This window comes from Halyomorpha halys, unplaced genomic scaffold (genome assembly GCF_000696795.3).
Source record: "Halyomorpha halys isolate HHAL.00 unplaced genomic scaffold, Hhal_1.1 Scaffold170.1, whole genome shotgun sequence".
NCBI classification, from domain to species: domain Eukaryota; kingdom Metazoa; phylum Arthropoda; class Insecta; order Hemiptera; family Pentatomidae; genus Halyomorpha; species Halyomorpha halys.
In genome coordinates, this window is record NW_027107231.1 from 1656029 (window position 1) to 1676680 (window position 20652).

General features: G+C 30.0%; 1 protein-coding gene across 10 annotated transcripts in view; it reads right to left on the minus strand.

Annotated features, from left to right (window-relative positions):
• LOC106678964 (intermembrane lipid transfer protein VPS13A) overlaps nucleotides 1-20652 on the minus strand; it is a 92820-nt gene that overhangs the window by 29148 nt on the left and 43020 nt on the right. For 9 of the 10 annotated variants that reach the window (XR_010842926.1, XM_067045526.1, XM_067045527.1 and 6 more), the window contains 26 exons: nucleotides 19749-19948; nucleotides 17022-17188; nucleotides 16826-16943; nucleotides 16404-16718; nucleotides 15755-15887; nucleotides 15288-15518; nucleotides 13990-14132; nucleotides 12944-13136; nucleotides 12458-12571; nucleotides 12046-12225; nucleotides 11782-11974; nucleotides 11554-11702; nucleotides 10990-11215; nucleotides 8484-8674; nucleotides 8237-8406; nucleotides 7064-7325; nucleotides 6428-6524; nucleotides 5724-5920; nucleotides 5508-5636; nucleotides 5289-5421; nucleotides 5034-5204; nucleotides 4811-4926; nucleotides 4506-4734; nucleotides 4096-4195; nucleotides 1808-1962; nucleotides 151-383 (listed from right to left, as the gene is read on the minus strand). Coding sequence is in view for 9 of the 10 variants with exons in the window: in XM_067045526.1 (XP_066901627.1) it covers nucleotides 151-383; nucleotides 1808-1962; nucleotides 4096-4195; nucleotides 4506-4734; nucleotides 4811-4926; nucleotides 5034-5204; nucleotides 5289-5421; nucleotides 5508-5636; nucleotides 5724-5920; nucleotides 6428-6524; nucleotides 7064-7325; nucleotides 8237-8406; nucleotides 8484-8674; nucleotides 10990-11215; nucleotides 11554-11702; nucleotides 11782-11974; nucleotides 12046-12225; nucleotides 12458-12571; nucleotides 12944-13136; nucleotides 13990-14132; nucleotides 15288-15518; nucleotides 15755-15887; nucleotides 16404-16718; nucleotides 16826-16943; nucleotides 17022-17188; nucleotides 19749-19948 (4545 nt within the window). In the remaining variant the exon portion in view is untranslated. The remainder of the gene's footprint in view (nucleotides 1-150; nucleotides 384-1807; nucleotides 1963-4095; nucleotides 4196-4505; nucleotides 4735-4810; nucleotides 4927-5033; nucleotides 5205-5288; nucleotides 5422-5507; nucleotides 5637-5723; nucleotides 5921-6427; nucleotides 6525-7063; nucleotides 7326-8236; nucleotides 8407-8483; nucleotides 8675-10989; nucleotides 11216-11553; nucleotides 11703-11781; nucleotides 11975-12045; nucleotides 12226-12457; nucleotides 12572-12943; nucleotides 13137-13989; nucleotides 14133-15287; nucleotides 15519-15754; nucleotides 15888-16403; nucleotides 16719-16825; nucleotides 16944-17021; nucleotides 17189-19748; nucleotides 19949-20652) is intronic. The other variant, XM_067045528.1, reaches the window with a different exon arrangement.

Here is a 20652-nt window from a genome sequence, read left to right on the forward strand (position 1 = left end):
TATATGAATTTAACATAGGTATGTTAAATTCATATATATAATTTTTCATATATATAATAAATGCTGGACTGTACTGAACCTAAGTGAATAATTAAGCAATTTACCTAAGACAGCTAAAAAAAAGATAAATAAGGTAAATGTAACACAAACCTCTGCTTTAGACAGCAAGGTAATGGTTGAACTGGGAGCTATATCATTTATCAATGACAGTTCATTCTCCATAGGAATGGGAGCAGACAGCGTAAATGCCTGATGAAGTGACGTAAGAACGGAAATTGACTGTGGAGTGACTGACAGCTCCAGCCTATCTCTGGACTCAATCATTACATAGGTTGCAACTTTATCTACTCCCTCTGTTTCTAATCCTGAATCCACAGAGTCACCTGCAAAATATTTTTTATCCCTATAAAATCATAAATTAATTTAAAGAATATTTCATTCAAATTCTATTACTAATCTCTTCAAATTGAAGAAATAAATAAGTTTCAAAATAGGTCCTAAATAAAATAAATATTAATTTAACACAAAAATTAAACTTCGGAGACAGATGCATTAAATTTCATTTAATTTTCATTCATCAACAATTTGAGCATGTTCATTAAATAAGAGTTTTAATAAAATAATTGCCTGCATTAGAACTGCTTTCAACCAAAGAAACAAAAAAAAAAATCAAAATTCATTTTCAAGAATATTATACATAACGAGGTGTTTATTGTTGAACATAAATTCAATATGAGGAGAAGATGGTCAGGAGTGCAGTCAGTAACGATACACAAATAAGTAAAACTTATTCATTTGGGCCGACATTTTGGCCTGGATTTCAGACCTTCATCGGAGCTGAAAACAAAAAGTGAGATAGCAATCATAACGTGAGAGAGAAAAAAATATGTATATCAAACAAACTAAGAAACAGTAAAACCTGAAATTTAAGTAAATAGCAGATGATACTACAAGAATAAAAATTATAATATTACAAAGGTAAGAATTATACATAACCTATATTGAAAATGTCTATAAAAAATTTTTTGTTTTCCAATTACTGAGATATTTGTTTTTAAAAATAAATAAATGTACGAGGGTGACCAATCTTTCCTTATTAATGTTGGCCCATTGTATCCAAGGATTCCTTATTACTGAGTTAAATTCTTATAACACACCATAAAATTTAATTTTTTTTTTTACAATTTCAGAACTACATTAATTTCGAACTGGGATATGAACAATGGCCAACCATTGGTTTGTCAAGTTTCTATTGAGTGCAGTAATTACTAACACTAACTGTACTAGTTTAAATGAAGCATAAAAAAAAAAAAATAACTTTTCAATTTATGTTTTGTTATTACATCACCTAGAATCATCCAAAGCAATTGCTAAACGAAATATTTGATGATAGATGAATAGGCTAACTAGGAAAGTTGATTATCCATCCAGATGTTGCAATTTAATGATGTTAGACTTTTTTCTAAGGGGAACTCTGAAGAATACTGTCTATACCACTAAACTATGTAAGTGGGAGCCAAGAGAAAAGTGATTGTGGATGCCAGGAGAAAGGTGGACTACCTGTGAATCTATTCCTATAAAACTATTCCACATATTTATTGATCTTTCCTAAAAGTGGGACAGATGATGCATTTTTGACATAGGTATTTTAAAGGGTACATACAAGTAAAAATATGTAAATACAAGTCCATATCTTATACCACAAGGGTCATTCTTACATTTATCTGTTGAACCTTTTAAGTTTGGTGGATTTTAATAAAAAGGACTGGCCTGAAAGGAAACAACAATGGAAAGAGAATCAATTTACTTTGTTTTTTCAAGAAGATTGCTCTAGACTCTTTTCCTGAAGGTGGATGATGAGCACTTGTCATAGATTCAACATCAGTATTGTCATCTGTATCTGCTGAGGGTTCTGCTCCGCTAGAATCATTACTATCACTTGCTTCTCCATCACTGCTATCCCTACAAATATATAGAAAATTATGTTAAAATCTTAATTAGAAATAATAAGTTATACAAAGAAGGATTAAAATTGAAATTTTTAGTGAGCGCGAGACTTATCGAAGTTAATCAATTTATCCAGTTATATTTTAATGATAAATAATAATGATTTAAATTAATCAATAACCACATAATCGTATCAGAGATTATTCAAGAAAATATTTATCAAAGGTATATCCATGAATCAAGTATTGTGTTTGTCATTATTGACTTTTGCGTACATATATTGTAATATCCTCTTTTTGAGTAAATAGTATATATTTTTTTTTTTATAAATGGTTTTTAATTTGTTTATTTGCTTTGTTAAACCAAAAAGAAAGCTAGCCAATTTTGTTCAGTTAAATATGGAGTGGAAAGATTGTTATTGAAAACAAAGAAGATGGCGGCGCGTGTATCTTGCCAAAATTTCGTTGAATCGTAGCCTGTTGAGCAGATTCAAATATTTTAAAAAATTTATTTTAACTTCCCATCATAATTGAAATTACAATACATTTAAAAAAAAATAGAAGTTAAGAATAAGTATTAAAGAAAAATTATTCATAAAGGAAATCATAAGAAAAAACTCATAACTGTAGTGCTACAATCGATGTTGATAACTAACACCTAGAGAAGGAGAAGGAAGAAAACTTGGTTTTTGTTCGGATTCGTTGCTTAGGCATAGGCAGGAAATGATGTTTCCTGGATGAGGAGGTCCTCATCATTTTTTGTCTAGCTCAAGGGAGACATTTTTCTGAGACCTGGAAACTTTGTTTGCCGATTAAAGATTTTTTTTTTTTAACTCTGTTCTCTCATCAAGGATTTTTTTCTCTCTTTCTTCTTCCTACTTTCTTTTCTTTTATTTCTCTTATATTGTCACTTGTTGTTTTTACTGACCAAGATGGTTAATGGTGATGGTCAACCACAACCACAGCCTGCAGTGAAGCCGCCAGCTCTACAGATCCCGGTGGCACGACTGTCCTGGTGGCGGTTCCGGTGCTCCCCCGCTACCAGAGACCACTCTCGGGGCTGCTCACACCAATATGTTGGCTAAAATGAAAGTGAGAGCAGCAACCTCTCAGGATATTAGAAAAGCCATCTCAGATCTGGAGCGGTTCACAGAAAAAATAGGTGAGTTAAATCAATTTATTTTGGAAATCATTCCAGGGGAAGGAGGAAAACAAGAAATGGCAGACCCCAAGAACAGAGAAGATACATCCGAAGAAGAAGATTCGACTGCAAGTAGACCGAAGAAAATGGAAGAGCTAGAAGATATCATTAACAACAAACGCGATGCCAGATCATTTGGAAAACCAAGACTTCAGGGTTAATGAAAATAGAGAATGGGAAATATGGTAGCTGTAATATCATGACCATCTGGTCCTCGCTCGATGTCAAGGAAGACCAGATTTGCAGAGTATTGAAAGATGCATCTAAACCAGAACAGACCTACCACTTGTATATAGGCAATGCAGTTCTTTGGGACAAGGTTCATCTCTGGTGGGCAGAAAAAATCGGTATAAACCGGACATTTATACGGTGCATGACAATGAAGAAAGTGATGCCAAAAAGAAGTGATGCTTGCCAATCACCAGGACAAGACGAATCATAGGGGGCTTACTGAGACTCTAGAGGCATTACGCCGCCGATACTTTTGGTGGGGAATGAAGTGCACCATCCAAGACACCATAGGTAGTTGTGAAGTATGCCTAAGCATCAAATATGACCGGCACCCACTGCAGGCAATACAGGAAGAAACACCCACTGCAGAAGCACCACTTAGTGATCTACAGGTGGACTCGTTCACTTGGAGAGGGTACAAGTGGGTCATGGTAATATATCTTCAGTAAATTAGCAATGGCATACCCAGTGACAGAAAAATCAGCAAAAGCAGTATTGAAGCAGACATGGTTCTAGTATTATGGCATTCTAGAGAGAATCTCATCTAAAAACGGGCGAGAGTTTGGTGATCGCTTACAACCACTCTATACATTCCATCACAGGGTTTATTTTGGCATTTTTATGTCATATATGAATTATTTTAGTTACTTAGAGCATGCAAATTAACTAAATATACAACATTTCCTTTTAAGAGATACATTAATATTTTCAGTTTACCCAGTAAAAAGATGACTTATGGCACTTGCAAGTTTTTCCATAACACCTTCTTCATTATCAGAATCAGAGTCTTCAGGATAACTGATTAAGCTAATACTTTCTGTAAAAAAAAAAGAAAAAGTAAGGTAAACAAATTTTAATAAGATTTATTCCAGTAAATTAAATTGAGTCAATACAACATTTAAAAAAAAAAATGATGAAAATGATTAAATCTGGAGAAAAGGTTTTAAATAATACTACATATTTGTGAACAGGTTTAAACCACAATGATATGGGTTGTATCTATCAATTGAAAACCAGATATGCCAAACAACAGTTTCCAAATCATGGAATACAAAACAAATTCAACTGGATTGATGAAATTCAATAGCCAAAGAATATTTTTGTAAACCAAAACTATAAATCTTTACCATGTTTAGATTTTTTGTGATCATTCCTGAGTTGTTTTTTTCTTATAAACATCATCGATCCTGTTTCTACATCTTGCTCATCGGCTGAAGTTTCTGATTCTTCAGAGTTTGCTACTCGGCTCAGGCTCTTACTCTGGGAAAGTTTGGAGAGAGATGAACTCATTTCTTTTTCATTACTTTCATCACAGCTCATGCAAGGCTGAATGGGATAAGCCTTTGCTCTGAACACCTAAAAATGATAATATAAACTTTTTTTTCAGGATAGATATTTTAATTATAATGTTCAAGTAATAACTTGATTTCACCTTAAAGAGTATTTCATAAGGTCTATATACTCCTTCTTCCTCAACACAAGGCTCTAAAAGAGGTTCCCATGCACCTACTTTAGAATTATAATATGAAATTTGAATTTGCAGTTCACCTGAAAGGAAATGACTAATATAAGTTATTATGAAGTTCATAAAAGTATGCAAAATTCTGCCTTATTTCCTTGCCATGAAAGTATATCAATTAATTATCAGAAATTACCTTTCATTTGCAAATATTTGGACCAATTATGTACCGAAACCTCTGTAGCTGCCTTGAGAAGAACCATTGGTACTCTTTTATTTGAATCTTCTAATTCAAAAATTATTCTCAGTTTCGGGATAGCTGCAGTAAAAATTTCATTCATCCTACCCATTGTTCCACAACAATAACCTAAATAAAAATAAATAAACTCAGGCTGATTAAGAAAAAAGTATGTAAATCATTCTGGAAAAACTGAGGAACAAGTAAATTTACTTGACTGATGAGGAAATGTGTAAGGAGAAATTTTTTTAGGAGACCAAAGATCATCAGTTTCTATACTTCCATACAGAACATTTGTACCGTCTGGCTCTTCAGCCATCAAGTTGGTGTTTACCTCTTCGAGAAGCTTTATTTAAATTATAATAAAACATTTGTTACTTATCAAAGTTTTTATAATACAAATTTTATGATTACAATTAACAGAATACTCACAGCAGTTATTGCATGGACTGTATTAGGAGTAATATGAACATCAATAAGGCCTATGCTTAAAGTAATTTTCAACCCATCATCACTCATTTTTTGACTTTTTGCAAATTCAATATCACAAGGATGAAGGACCTATAAAGATAAAAATTTAACCATAACTTATAAATTTCACTGGAATTGCTGCAATTATTACAATAGAAAGATAGTGTTAATCCTCACGATGTAAGGATGTTGGTCCTTATGAGGGACCTGATGTTTACACAAAAGTCTCAGCCCAGACAGTGAAAAAACAAATGATTCTCTTCCAGGGTGCCTACTGTAATCTGCAAGTACTTCAGTTCTGAGTAATAATGTGTGCCCGCTACTTGAATATAGCATTATTTCTGGTCGTCTAATTTGAACTGAAATAGATATGCCTGAAAAAAAAAAAATTTGTTTCATTACATGAAAAATACTTAAAAAAAAAAAGAAATTAAAATTTACTGGAAGATCGTTAATTTACTGAGTATAATATAAAGGAAGATAGTTGGCATGTGGTTAAAAAAACACAAATAGTAATAAAACTATTTATTATGAGACAATATTGCGCCCCACTTAGCAGGACTTTCTGAATGGCGGAAAGCACAGGATAGATTGTTATTCTAATCATTATTAAAATAAACAATTTATCATTATTATTTTAAATAATTAATGAATTATAATTATTAATTTATAATTTTGACCATTAGGCAATTATAAATTTTTAAAAAATATTAATAATAATTAATATAAAATAATGTTAATTTAATATACAGATTTTAAGTATGGCTTAATTATAAAATTAAATTGATGAAATGAAAGATCAATCCAAAACAAATTAGGATTATAAATCTAGAATCAAATACCTATAGAGATTTGAAGAAAAATTGGATAAAAAAAATTACCAGTCTGCTCATCCATACAAGAAGCCTTCAAAGAAAAATACCCACTGGTGCTATCAGCTGAACTTGGAGGCCTAACCGTATCTATTGATTGTTTCATCTGAAAATAAAGTAAAATTAAATATCATTAAATGCAGTTCAATTGGTAACACATTAGCTCCAGAAAATTGACTCCATTCAGTATAAATATATTTCCAAAATTAAATCTTTGAATATCCAAAATTACTTATTATGTAGATTTATTTCAAATCATGTTCACAGTACGTGTAAGCACATTTCATCTTTCTTCTTGGGAGAAAAGGTGTATGTAGAAATATTATTTATGTTTAACTGATTGTATATGAAATGAATTTCTAATTTTTCCTTCTATAGTGATTAAAGACATATTATTATTTTCATAAATAAGAACATCCTTATTTATATTCTCAGTGGGAAAGTGAATTGTGGAATTACTTTTATTCTGATAAAATTTGGATTTAATCAAGATGGTTAAAGTATAAAGATCCCATTTAATTAGTTTTCAAATATTTTAAGTGATTCACATCAGTCCAGCAATACTGTTGGGTATAGTTTCGGCTTGGGAAACCATGATATAATAAAATTCATTTTAAAAAAGAAACAATATCAAAAAGTACTCACTGGAATATTACTATCACCCACATAGCCATGATTTACAAGTCCTCCTTCGTAGATTCTGTCTGGAGGAAGTGAATCAAGTATGAACCGAGAGAGGTCAAGAACAAATGATATCGATAAACTTAAACGTAATGCTTCAACCAAAACATCAACACATTTATCTCCTGTCTGAGTCTGGCGAAATGTCACATCAATTATTGGTGGAGTAGATACTGATATATTGCTGTCTTCAACTTGTGTTGAACCAGTATGAGATTGCAGTATTCTGTAATATGAAGACAAATGAGATAAAAAATTAATGTGATATGAGCTTATGAAAAAAAGAGCTGATTTTAAAAAATTTATATATATTAAAATACTTATAAGCAATTGCATTATTGCTTTAAGATACATTACTTAACTGCTGAATATAAATCCATATTATAAGTAATGGAGAATGAATTGAATGTGATAATACTCACCAATACATAAACTTATGCATAAGCAACAAGGATGTTAGACTGGACTCAAATCAGAAACTGTGAAGTAAGAAAGTTAATGGAGTCCATTTCAAACTTAATGTCAACTGGGATGTAATAAATTAAAGAAGAGAGAAAAATGGTTTTATTCAAAACAATATTCCTCACAATTCAAATGTTGGAACCAGATTCAAGATGCAGCCATCAGTCAAAATAAGAGAAAGAAGTGGATTAAGGGAAATGCTTTATTCTGAGGAGCATTATAGAAAAAAAAATTGGCCAAGTACAAAGATCAGTACAGGATTCCTAATTATGATTTTTTTTTTTTTTTTTAGCAATATTTTGTTTGTTTCTAAAAATTTAATTTCTTGGAAATCCTCCATATTCTACAGAATAGTCTTTCTATTGGGTACATAATTACCTTCATTTAATGGTTAATGATTAATTTGAGAACAAAATCAGCAGGAAGAGCAATTTTTGAAATACAGATGTATTCTTTTTTGTTTGGTAAAGCGAAAACAGGAGATGGAATTTGAAAAAATTTATAATAAACCATTTTTACACTAATTCCAAAACTTGGATCAAATCAGACGTGTCATTTTTGAAAGAATGGTATATATATCAAGGGAAATAAATTTGCGTATGTTACCATCTTTCCACCAAGTTCAGGCCAAATCAGATGAGCTACAACTAATAAATATTAAAAAAAAAATCTTACTTTTTATTACTGGGATCTGTCTCTTTTCTGATATCTTCAACCAGACACGTTTGCAAAGCCATTTTTAACTCCAAACTTTTATCAGAAAGAACATCTAAAGTCATAGTTGCTTCACCAGTCTCTAGTTTGCATAATCCTTGATTCATATCCCTAACAGGAGAACTTAAAATCTGTAAAAATGGAAAATAGATAAAATGTAAAATTTGTTGAACAACTGTAAAGAAAAAAATAACCATTTAACCCTCACCTCATCACAATCACTGAACAAATAGACCTGCATACTGTCCAAAGTGAACCTGACAGAGCCCTCCCGCCGCACTGGTTCATTTTGGAAGAAGAAAGCCTGCAGCTTCTTGACAGCCTGGTCTTCAGCAGGAGGAACTGGAGTGTGAGCTTCTATGGGAGATGAGGGAGTAGTCCAATTATTTGTTACTTCACCTGAATTATTTTAATATTTCGTATTTTTAATAGAAACACTTTACAACTACTTGCTTTACTTACAGTCAATTAGCTTGATATTTAATAATAAAAATGAATAGCAAACTCCAGATAATTCACTTATGGAAATGCTACAAATATGATAATGATCCATAAAATCATATATGATTTAATAGCTTGATAGATGATTTGATATTCAACTGACTCACAATAATATAAGTTTTTCCTGATTCCTCAAGAATACTCATATATTGGAAAACAATAGAAAAAAGAAGAGAATAACTTAAAAATAATTTTGAGGAAAATATTCAGTACTTATTCGTGTCAAAGAAATAATCATTTACCTTTATACCTCAATGGATTTAATGTAAACCTAAAACATTGAAAACAATACTTCTTTAGTTGAAGCTGAAGATTTGACCAGAATAGGTCATAATCTTTCTCCTGAGACGTCCAACTGTCACTTGTTGAGAGGTATTCAGTAGCCATAGCTTTATGGTATTTAGCATGAATTTAAGAATACTTACCATCAAACTTTAAAATAATCATTGTTTATATATAAAATACTCCACCTGCAAGTTTTCATGCAGATCAGATCAACGAATTCATTCCCCCTAACATACAGGCTGTGCCTGTCAGATTTTTTTAATCTGCCAATGATATAGGTAAATTAGAGATAAATTTGCCATTTTGAGTAGATCTGTGGGAAGCACTTCCAATCGAGCATGGTTGAAAGTTTAGACAGATAGGCTTTAGTGCTTTATATAGATAACTGTATTGTGCTTTATAGGAGTCTCAACCCTCCTAAACATTGTCACAGATGCCCTGCCTCAAATCCACTTACCACTAACATACAGTAAAGGTCTGCAGTTTAAAAAAAAAAAATGTATTTGTGTATGACCAGCTATTAAACCTCAGTGAATATGGTACTGAGTCTAGTATAGGTTTACAGGTTGCTGAGTCTTATAGCTTAAATAGAGGTATTTACCAGTGGGGCAAACTAATTACTAATTAAGTAAACTGTTAATAAATAAAGTCATTATAATTTAATGAATCTACATACATTATAGGTTCACAAAATGTGTGCATTGATTAGACTTTCTTTATAATATTATGTTGTTTATACGAATAAATATGTTAGCCCAATATTACTAATGCTTCAAATGTATTACTGAGAAGAAGGATAGGAAGATAGGAGAATTGGTATAATGTGATATTTCTCACATTGGTATACTAGTTTCATTCAAAAGCACTATACATATCAGAGCAATACATTTATGTTATCTCTTTTTATCTCAAATTTTCTTCATTAAGATATCTATTTTTTAAATAATTATTGGAAGTGATCATTTCCACAACATTCCTTACTGCTAAAATCAATACAATAATTATTTTATGTATCATTACTTGTATTGCACTGAAAAATATTTTATTTTTATTTATCAATTTATATTATGGGAGAATTTAATCATCCTTCAAACACTTGGAATGTTATAAGAGATGTATAGATTTTGAATTATTAGGAAAATTAATAAACTGAAATTGACTGGGTTACAATGGGATACTAAGAAAAATATTATTAAAACAAGGGTACAAACCACAATACACCATATCTTTGCTACTACCGGTCCAGTTTAAACAATTTTTTTTTGTTTTATAGTGAATATTATAAAAATGGCATTTTTGTACACAGGCATAGGGTCTGAAATCCTATCAAAGGCAAAACAAAATAAGCTCACTCATTTGGTAATTGAGGCAGAGACAGAAAGATTTGTGGCTCAAGATTTTTTTTTTTAATTCAAAGACCTCTAAAAAAAATAAGTTGGTAGAAAATTTGAAAAGAAGAAACCTAGGTTGGTAAGGAAAGTAAAAAAAAAATTGTCCAAAGCCATAGCTGCGCTAATGCTGATCCAATTTTGATGTTCTTTCTTAAGGTAATTTCGTTTCACATCAAACAGAGATACATAAAATGTATATTTTCTGAGTTATGCGCAAATACACTATTATTTTTCTCGATGATTGATGTCATATAGGAAATGTTAATGGTCTTTCAATAGAAGACATAAAGCAAGTTTCATCAAAATCGTTACAGGTGTTTTGGTGCTATTGCCTAGAGAAAAACACATTTTTTTTTGGCAATATTGCAGTAATAAATTGGACTATTATTCATATGAACTATGATCTATGACTTGAAATCAATAATTAGTATTATAGATTTAATGAGTGTTATTTATATATTTGTTTTCTTTATAGTAAAACTAATTATTCTCAAGTGAATTAACGGGAGTCTACTGTATGAAAATTTTAATATTTACCTATAAATATTCCTTGATTGAAATTATCCACCCAAACATTCAATATTGTAGATAGATCTCTCTGCCCCAGATTAATCCTGATATTGTCAATGTTGCCAACTATCTGATAAAGAAGCAACTGCGATGTTGGTTGCACATAAATTCCAGTTAAAGCTCTTACTGTAGAATGGTAATCAACTGCTCGCTTAACATCAAATTTAACACTGAGAGGATCGACAATTGGTTCCTACAACAGAAGAGACAGTTAAAAAAAAATGGTAAAAGACAGCAAAATCAGTAAGATGATAATTAAGATTATCTCTCCCCTTCTCCCTCTCCCTCTCTCATATAATTTTAATAAATAATGACAATTTAGACTTGGTACAAAATTAATCTTTAAGATGAGATCCATTTTACAAGCATTGATAACAATTATCAGTTATTTTAAACTATCACACAAACAAGTTATGTTATTTTTGAAAAAGCACAATCAGTATTTTCACTAATTTTGAGTAAACATTCATCAGTTTAATAAGTATACTTATGATATTTAAAAAAATTAGTTAAAACTAAAACTTTGGTTACTTGAATTTCCAGGGACCCTGCCAGAGTCATTACTGCCCGACAAATTTGGATATTTTCAAGCCTTATCAGAACATTATCTATAACAGGTGCTGGAACATTTTCAACTGGAGAACTTTTCTCTTTGAAGAAGTTTTCAACACTTAAATCTCCTGGTTAAATAAAAAGATAAATTAATTCAGAATTATCGTTCATATTGCATGCTTGTAAGAAATAAAAATATATGACAACCTAAACAAAAAATTATGAGATTTGGAGATGAAATTTTTTGGGGAAATAAAAATGATGGTGTACGAATATCTATGGCCAAGTGCAATCGTGTATTGCATGTACGGAGAGAGGAAAATTTCTCCTGACTATATTTTTCCAAGTTGCAGATTAAAGTCGGAATAAGAGCTGGTCTTACAAAAGGCTCCATGAATTGCTAAAAAATAATCACAATGACCAACTGAAAAGAATTTTATAAGTTGAATAAAAAAGAGAAAATAAAAATACCTGAAAATCAAGAATCATTTTACAAAAGAAAACTAATTGTATTCTGCCAACATGAATTTTTAAATTTCCATCAGACTTCACATCATCTTTCTTATTATCAATATCTGGATTCTTATAAAAACGAGGGCTATGCCTTACATATTTCATATCTAAAACTTTTTCATCTTCAATAGAAAGAATCTAAAAAATAATAATAAAATATTAACAATAAAATGTCAACTGTAAAGAAATAGACATATGACTTTCCAACAAAAATGAAATATTACAAATGAAACAACGTAATTAAAGCATAAGAAATATTAAAATCTTAAAATATTTTTCTTTTTTAAATTAATATAATTAAAAGATTGTAAATAGTATTTACGATTCAATTGGAGCCAAAAAAAATATATGATAAATCAATACAATCTACCTTAGGGTATAGAGTCATATCAGAGAGATCATCAATGGTTATACTGGAAAGATAAAATCGTAGCACCATTCGCTCATTTGCTTTAAAAAGGCAGTCACTTTCTAGCCCACCAATCTAAAAAAACATTATAACAGATTTATTTATATTAGCCAATTATGGATGAAATAACTGCAAATAAATTAAATCTGCAGTCCATTCATATGTATCAAGGTTATAATCCTTATGGTTGTCTATTTGATAGAAAATAATACTGGTGGCATGTAACACGATAATATAAATTTTTTTTTTGTATAATACAATAATATATAATTAGAAAAATCAATCTTGGAATCTAGGGAAAAACTAAAAGTTGGAAATTGAATAAAAAGAAATACTCAGTAAATCCTATTTATCTTGAAAACAAATTAAAAAGCCTCACACGGAATGGGTTAAGATAAAATTAACTTTATATTTTATCAATAATTCAAATTTTGATTTTATATTTACTTTAATTTCCAAAAACTCCATCTCAGTATCACAAAACTTCAATTTCAATTCTTGAAGGCGCGTTGAATAACTGAATTTAGTAGCTCCAGGTGGAATAGGAGGATCATTCTGCTTCTCCCAAATTTCACTTAGTGGCTCTATAGTCCATTTTCCAAATAATTTGTGCCACAGAACAATTTCTCTGCTCTGAACTCTATATAAAAAAAATATATATCATTATCTATAATGATGAGAGTAAATGTTCACAATATATTCTAAATCCCTCTCAAATAAAAAAAAATGATAATGTAAAATTTAAACCATTTTGGTTCTAGTTGTACTTAAGATAAAAGATTTGGAAATGTTATGTTGTCATTTTTTATATATTTTAATGAATTAGTCGATAGAAGTTCCTTATATTTTAGTTTGAGTTCCAATGATTCTTTTTTGTCACAGCATTGTCAATATTATGTACTTTTGACCTTAAGCAAGAATATCATACTGCTGACCACAAATGATTCTGCTGCCAGACTTAACATCTTAATGGAGGTTTTTAGCATCAAAATTGAAGTTAAGTGATTAATTTTTTTATATGAGGAGAAGATATTCGAGGTGTGCAGTTAGTGCAGTATTAATAAACAAAAATAAGGGAAACTTATTTTATTTGAGTCAATGTTTTGGCTTAAATTTCAGGTCTGTGTGGATTTTCAGCTATAAGTCACAGTTGTGTAAGAATTGAAGATGAGATTAATTGCAAAGTAAGTACAGTTTTTCTGATTCATAATGATCAATTTAAATAAACTATGGACCATGAATGCATAATTATATCAGAAAAAATCGAAATGCTTTCGGAAAGAGAGCAGAAATACAAATCATAAAGCACACAGATGATCTCAGCCTAAAAAATAGAGGATCAGCTAAAAATCACTCAAAGTAAAAGAAATTGAATTTAATTGCCACATAAAAATCCATCGTTTGAATATTTCTTCAATGTATATTAAACTTATATCCTTTCAATATATGTAAAATAACAAAAAAAAATAATAAAGGAAAAAAGATAGTCTTACTTTTGCAGAAGGTATTGAAGATATTTATTCAGAGTAACAAATGCTTCTCTATGAAGTATAATACTTGCACGATTGAAATCCAATACAAGAGATTGTTCAACGCTATGGAAGTGCGATTTGAAGTCAGGACAATCAGATCGTACCTAATGAAAAATATAAACCATATAACAAATACAATACATCATAACAATTTTTTACTTTTTGATGATACACATCTTAAAGTTAAATAATATAGTCTTGCAATGCAGGTCTTGAAATGATTTTATTTTTTCACATTATATAATAGATTTATTATTTGACATTATAAATCATATCATAATTGATTACTTTGTTTCAGGTCATGTGATTGAATGTTTTTAAACTTTTAGTTAAAAATTGGGCAAATTTATACAATAGACAATTGATTATAATAGAACCATAAACAGGGTCTTGTAAGAATTGTTGACAATTTAAAAATAAAAAAAACTTACAGATAATTGGTTGTCAGACTGTTCATTAAGATAACTTGATACATTAAAGAAGATATTTTTTAGAAATAAATTGAGTAAATTTTTTTTTTTATTAAAAAATTAATAAATATTCAAGTTTCAATATCACAAAAACACTTAACGAAAATTATGCACTGCAAGGGCAATAGTTAATTTAAAAAGTAAGACAAACTAATTAAACCAATACAATAATATTGTAAAGGTGAATTTTTATTGAACAAAGAGGAGTTTAAATTATTATTATTACTTTTTCTCAGTAGGTAAACAGAATAATTATAGGCTTAACCTAGAACTAACTACTAGCAAAATTATTTAATTTACACTTGAAACAAACCTTAAAAAAATCTTTTATTTTAAAAACTTTTTCAAAATATAAGTTAAAAATGTGCTACACACAACTTTGTTTTAACTACTGTTATACTGTATAATGTATTATTATATTACAGTATTAATTAATATTCCGATACAATCATAAACTTTATTGTTAATAATTATAATGTTATTTTCTGTCTTTTTGGCTTCAATTGCAACTGCTTTTGTATCTCAATACTTAATTCAATAAGAGATCTTGATTTGTCGAAGAAGATATTTTAAATGTATAAATTGAGTAAATTTTTATTTGTTTTGTTAAAAAATTAAATTACCATTAATATATAATTTTATGTCCTAAAAATATCAAAAATATGAAATTGTTTTAATGGAGGAATGATATTCATACATGAAACAGTTCACTACAATCTATTCAATGCATGAAATACATATATGTAATAAAGGGAAGAAATTTAATATATTTCACTTTTGATAATATACCTTCCTATACAAAAGAGAAGCAACATCAGATGAAGGATCAGTTGAAATTAGTTCGAGGTACTCTCCTGAATTTCCAGTATGAAGCTTATCAACTAGTTGAACAGATCCGAGGGTAGCCTGAATTGCAGGACCGTACTCCATGAGAGCAGCATCACAGCATATCTTTGAGATTCTCAGCATTAAATAAGGCTTATCGATACGATTACATGATCTACAAAGTTGAACAACTATCTGAAATTCAGATATCAAAAACAAAATTAGTCATTAACAATTTTCAAGGATATTTAATTTTACCAGTTATAATTTTTTTAATATAATGAAATAGAAAAAGTTCCGAGTGAAGGGAGCAACTTAATTAATACTGCATTGATATATTTTATTATATAACTGTGACAAAACAATACAAAAGTAAAAAAACACTGTAAGCACACTTTGATGTGAGGATAAATAAAAGTTACAATTATTACCTCACCAATCATGAATCTAAGAAGCATATTAATAATGTTGTTTGGAGAAACATTATCATCAAATCCAGGTAAGTCAACAGTTCTAGCCCACTGTTCATTTTCTTCATCACTTACTTCAGAAGAAATGAAGTTTCTAAAAGAATTATCGTATACTACAATAACAAGTAATACAATCAATGAAATACAAATAAATACAAGGATAATTTTAATATAACCATTAAAAATAAATAACTAATGCTCTTTATTTAAAAATATTGTCTGTGTTTTATAAATTTAAAAAAAAAACTAAGTATGTAAAGTATATTTTAATGAATTTATTTAATGGGTATTTTATGAAAAACCCTTCATGCCATCAAATATAAATAAAAAAATATATAGATCCCAATCAATATATCTTGTTCTGAACTTATATGAGTAGAGTTTAAAAATAATAGAGAGGTGAAGAGCTTGAAGTTATTCACTTTCATAGATATATAAAAATATTAGATACTTGATCTCAAAGCCTTGAGGGTTAAGGATTAGTGTTGAGCCCTATTTTTATAAAAGAGAACTTTCAAAATTATGAGTGATTCAAATGATGAGGAAATTAGACACTTAGGTGTGACTCTGTATTGTATATATACTAAGAAGATTAATCTAAACAACTTACTTATCAACTTGAAGCATTGCCATTTTGGCTCCAGCCTTATCTATGTTAGAGAGTTCAATTTTATTTTGTTTCTTTAATTCAGCTTCAACAATTAAAATTTTAATTCTAGTAAGAAGATCAACTGTTGGGTCTCCTCTAAATTCATCATTAGTCAATTCTGGAATGGAAGCCAGATAGACAACATTGGAAGATATAGAAACATGAACTGTATTAGGGCTTGGCAATGGAATATTATCTAGAAAATCCATAACAGATCCAATTTTGCGGTCTGATATATTAAATTTGATACTTGACAGAGTTATATTGAGTTTATGCCTGAAACAAAATCACTAAAAATAATCAATTATGTTCATTTCAACAGACTTAAATGCATTGGACAGCATTACAAAAATTGAATTTGTTTTTACTATTAAAAAGTTCACCTCGGTAAAAGTCTGTATTCTGGTTTTATACTATTAGAAAAAGCAACTTGGGATTGTAATTTGGGTAAAAGATGAAATTCAGAATCATTCAGTTTTTTGGCATCCCTCCATAAATCACCTAAAACCATTTTGTTCTTTAGAAATATATTTAAAAACTAATAAACATATTTAATGGTCTAAATAAATAATAGCTGACCTGAATCACAAAATAACACTTGGAATTCTGAAAACTCCATATAGAATCTATCATATAACTTTTCTTCCATTTCCATTTGTGTTGCATCTTCAAGATTTATGTTGTTTGGTTGAAGTTCACTACTAATTTTAATATGTCCTAAATCTATTATTAACAGGTTGCCTCCTCTAAAAAAAAAAAAAAAAAAAAAAAAAAAGAACAATTCAAATCTAGAAGATAAAATATTTAATATATATTTTCATTTTTGGATGGCATTAATCCATGCCTATAACAAACAACTTTTAAAAAACAAGATTACAAACCTTTAGTTTTACATAATCTATAAAAATACCAAGTAGTGAAAACATGTATAAAAAAGAATAATTTGTTTTCAATAAAATATTGAGACAAAGTTTATAATTTTTGTTGCTATACTTGAATATGTTATCTGCAAAGATCAATACAACAATAATAAGAAAAATTTCTGTACACAGATTCTTTTGAGATGGAAGGAATAAGGAGGGAAAGTTATGGGATAAGCAATGATGTTGAATTTTACAAAGAGCGAAGGCATATTATTCCTCATTTTACATGTTTCCATTTTACCTAAATCGCTATGTCACAATGTAATATTAAAATATTGTTTCTTGGCTTCTTTTATTGGGCAAATTTTGCTGTTATACACAATTATCTCTGAAGTACAGTCTTTCTTCTTTTATTACTACTCTTGGAGAGTCATCGCTGTTGGCTGCTGCTCTCCAGTAATGAATACCCAATGATGGATCTTATATCAGTGGATACTCCATCCATTGTGACCAGGATCTTACCATTTAGATAAATCATAATGTTTTTTTTTATTATTTTACTGTTATAATTATTTATATAAGTATTTGGTCTGATATCATCCCTGCAATATAGTCACCCCCCTGAAGCCATCTCAACTCTTACACTAACAGGTTTCTTGAATAGTTTTCTAATTATTTGCTGGTTCAGAGCCATGACCCTGAGGACCTCATCATCGTGTACTAAGTGAAGGAGCAGAGGCTGGAAGCTCTAGTGGAAGGACTTCAGGAGAGGATTGGTGAGACCTTAATCAATGGAAGAAGATGCTAAGATTGCATAGAAGAATGAAATGGATGGTGGGAAGTAAGACAAAAGGGTGCCACCCTTAGAAAATTCTTTCCTACTGCCCACTCTAGATTGAAGGCAAAATGGATCCATCCTGACTACTGTGTCTTACAAATCCTGAAAGGACACAAACGGTTACGGGAAAAATTTGCAAAGCTTCTGAAAGAACATCGACCACCAGTGCTCCACCTGAGGAATCCCTGATCCAGAAGAGAATATAATAGGAGATAGCACCACCATGGATACACCCTGAGCAAGGTTGTTGAGGAATACCGGACATATGTTCTCACTGAGTTAGACTTACTCCATTCAGATGGTAAAAGAGTGGGACCCATCTATTTCACACTAGAAAGGGTTCAACCACCTTGCATCAGTGAGCTGTCAAAAGAAGAAGCAGACTGAGACTTGGAGGGCAGCACCAGGATGGCATACTACAGGAGGTTGCCAAACAGATATGGACCAGAAGGGCTAAACCTACCAGACAGATACAGAAGGAAAAGGTGCTCAACCCTGAACTGAGCTGCACTATAAATTTGTAACCCTACATATATTTTTGCTAAAATTAAAAATCCAATATTTTATATAAATAGAAAAATAAATTGTAGATTATTGGCAGAAATGGAATTTGCTGCCAAACCCTGAATGCTGGATATGGCTGGGGTAGGAAAAAAAATATGACTTAGTCTGTAGGTGTGAGAGTGAATTTAGAACGCTGTAAATGGTATAATTGAATGCCAATGTATTGTTCCTCCAATCTGAAGAACCAGCGACTACCTATGGTTAAATGACTGGGGGATGGTCTTACCCATCTGCTTGAGCGTTTCCATTAGCACAATGACCAGAGTAAGCAATATGAGTATATGTTACAACTCTTAACCATCCTATTAGAAACTGACAAGATGACTAATTACATCCCTTTCCAATAATTGAAGCCAGAAGTGACAAAGTGGCACTTTTGGAACATGAAATTTTCATAATTTCAACCCAAGTTCTTCAGGAACTATTATCCATTTTTCAGAAATACATGACTGCAGGTGTTACAGAAGCTTTAAATAATTTTTGAACATTCTATGTTAATGCAAGAGATTAAATCCTCAAACAATCTCTATAATAACCTATACTTAATACAGTGAAAACAAAATTACTGTACAATAGATAGGTTAATGCTGTTTTGTTTATCACTCAAAAAAGATGGGCAGTAAAATGCTGAATTACCGTTGTTATTGTTTACTTCTTCATATCATTGATGCCCTCTAAGAAAATGATTCAAAAGATTGGACTTTGACTTAGAGAATTATTAATTTAATGTAATGATGTTATCTGGTCGATCGATTATGATTGAAATCATCGATGAATTAAAGCAGATGTTTTTCGATATTGTGTAAAAAAAAGTGTTGTGAATATTTTTTTACATTGTAATAAAAAAATTGTTTTTGTTTCTGTTCTTTGTGGTTTGTTTCTTGGCCTGAATAATACGCGACAGAATCCATTAATTTTTTTATAAGATCCAAAATAAATAGTGATGTTCTGGTAATTTAGTTATTTAATTGTATTCAAGTACCCAACAAACTTATTTATTTAGCTTACATTGAGAAATTTAATTTTAAAAAATCAACTTACTTTTGAAGAGTGCCCAGTTCTGGTAATACAATATAAGGAAGTTTGAGATCAATATTAAGTTCCATAGCACTACACCTTCGTATTGCTTTTGCTGACACAGATTTTATACAGCTTAAACAACTATCAGTTACAGAGTAACAAATCTGTGATAAGGATTCTGTTGCAGTTTGTACAAAACTCATCAATTCCGATATAGCATGCTAGATAAAATTAATCATATTAATAATAAATATGCTATAGACAATAAAAATAATAATACTTAATAATTTGGCAATTTTGCCAGCTCAATAGAAAAGTTCTATTTTCAAAATACAAAAAAGAACTGCCAAAATTTGCCATGCTAATATGCCTATAATAGTTCACAGTAAAAGACTTTGCTTATTTGAAGAAAATAAAACTATTGCCAACTGAAAGAACGTAGAATATCATAAAAGAAACAAAGCACTGAATCATCCAATCTCACCATCTTTAAGTTGTGGTGGTTTAGGCTTTATTTTTATCTTTTCAACTTATAAAATTCCAATAGTCTATTAAATAACCATTTGTTTTGCTACCTTTTTTATGTTTTCTTTTTTTGTTGTTCTTCTGTTTTTTCTTGTCTGTTTATGTTTAAATGAATGTTGTTATTTTATACTTAAAAATGACAATAACATCAAAATTCACAAAATATTGTTATATAGACAATATGGCTATTTATAGCATGGGATCTATGAGATCTGTAAATACCCTCCTCCATAGTTACTATAGAAGGTTACTATCATATGAATGATAAAATACTGTAATTCATTTATTTCACATTTAATATATCTTAATTAATTCCACAGATATCAAATCCAATGAATAATTAAATAGAAATGGATAGAGATATTTATCCTGTTTTAATGATTGGAGAAGTTTGTCGGGG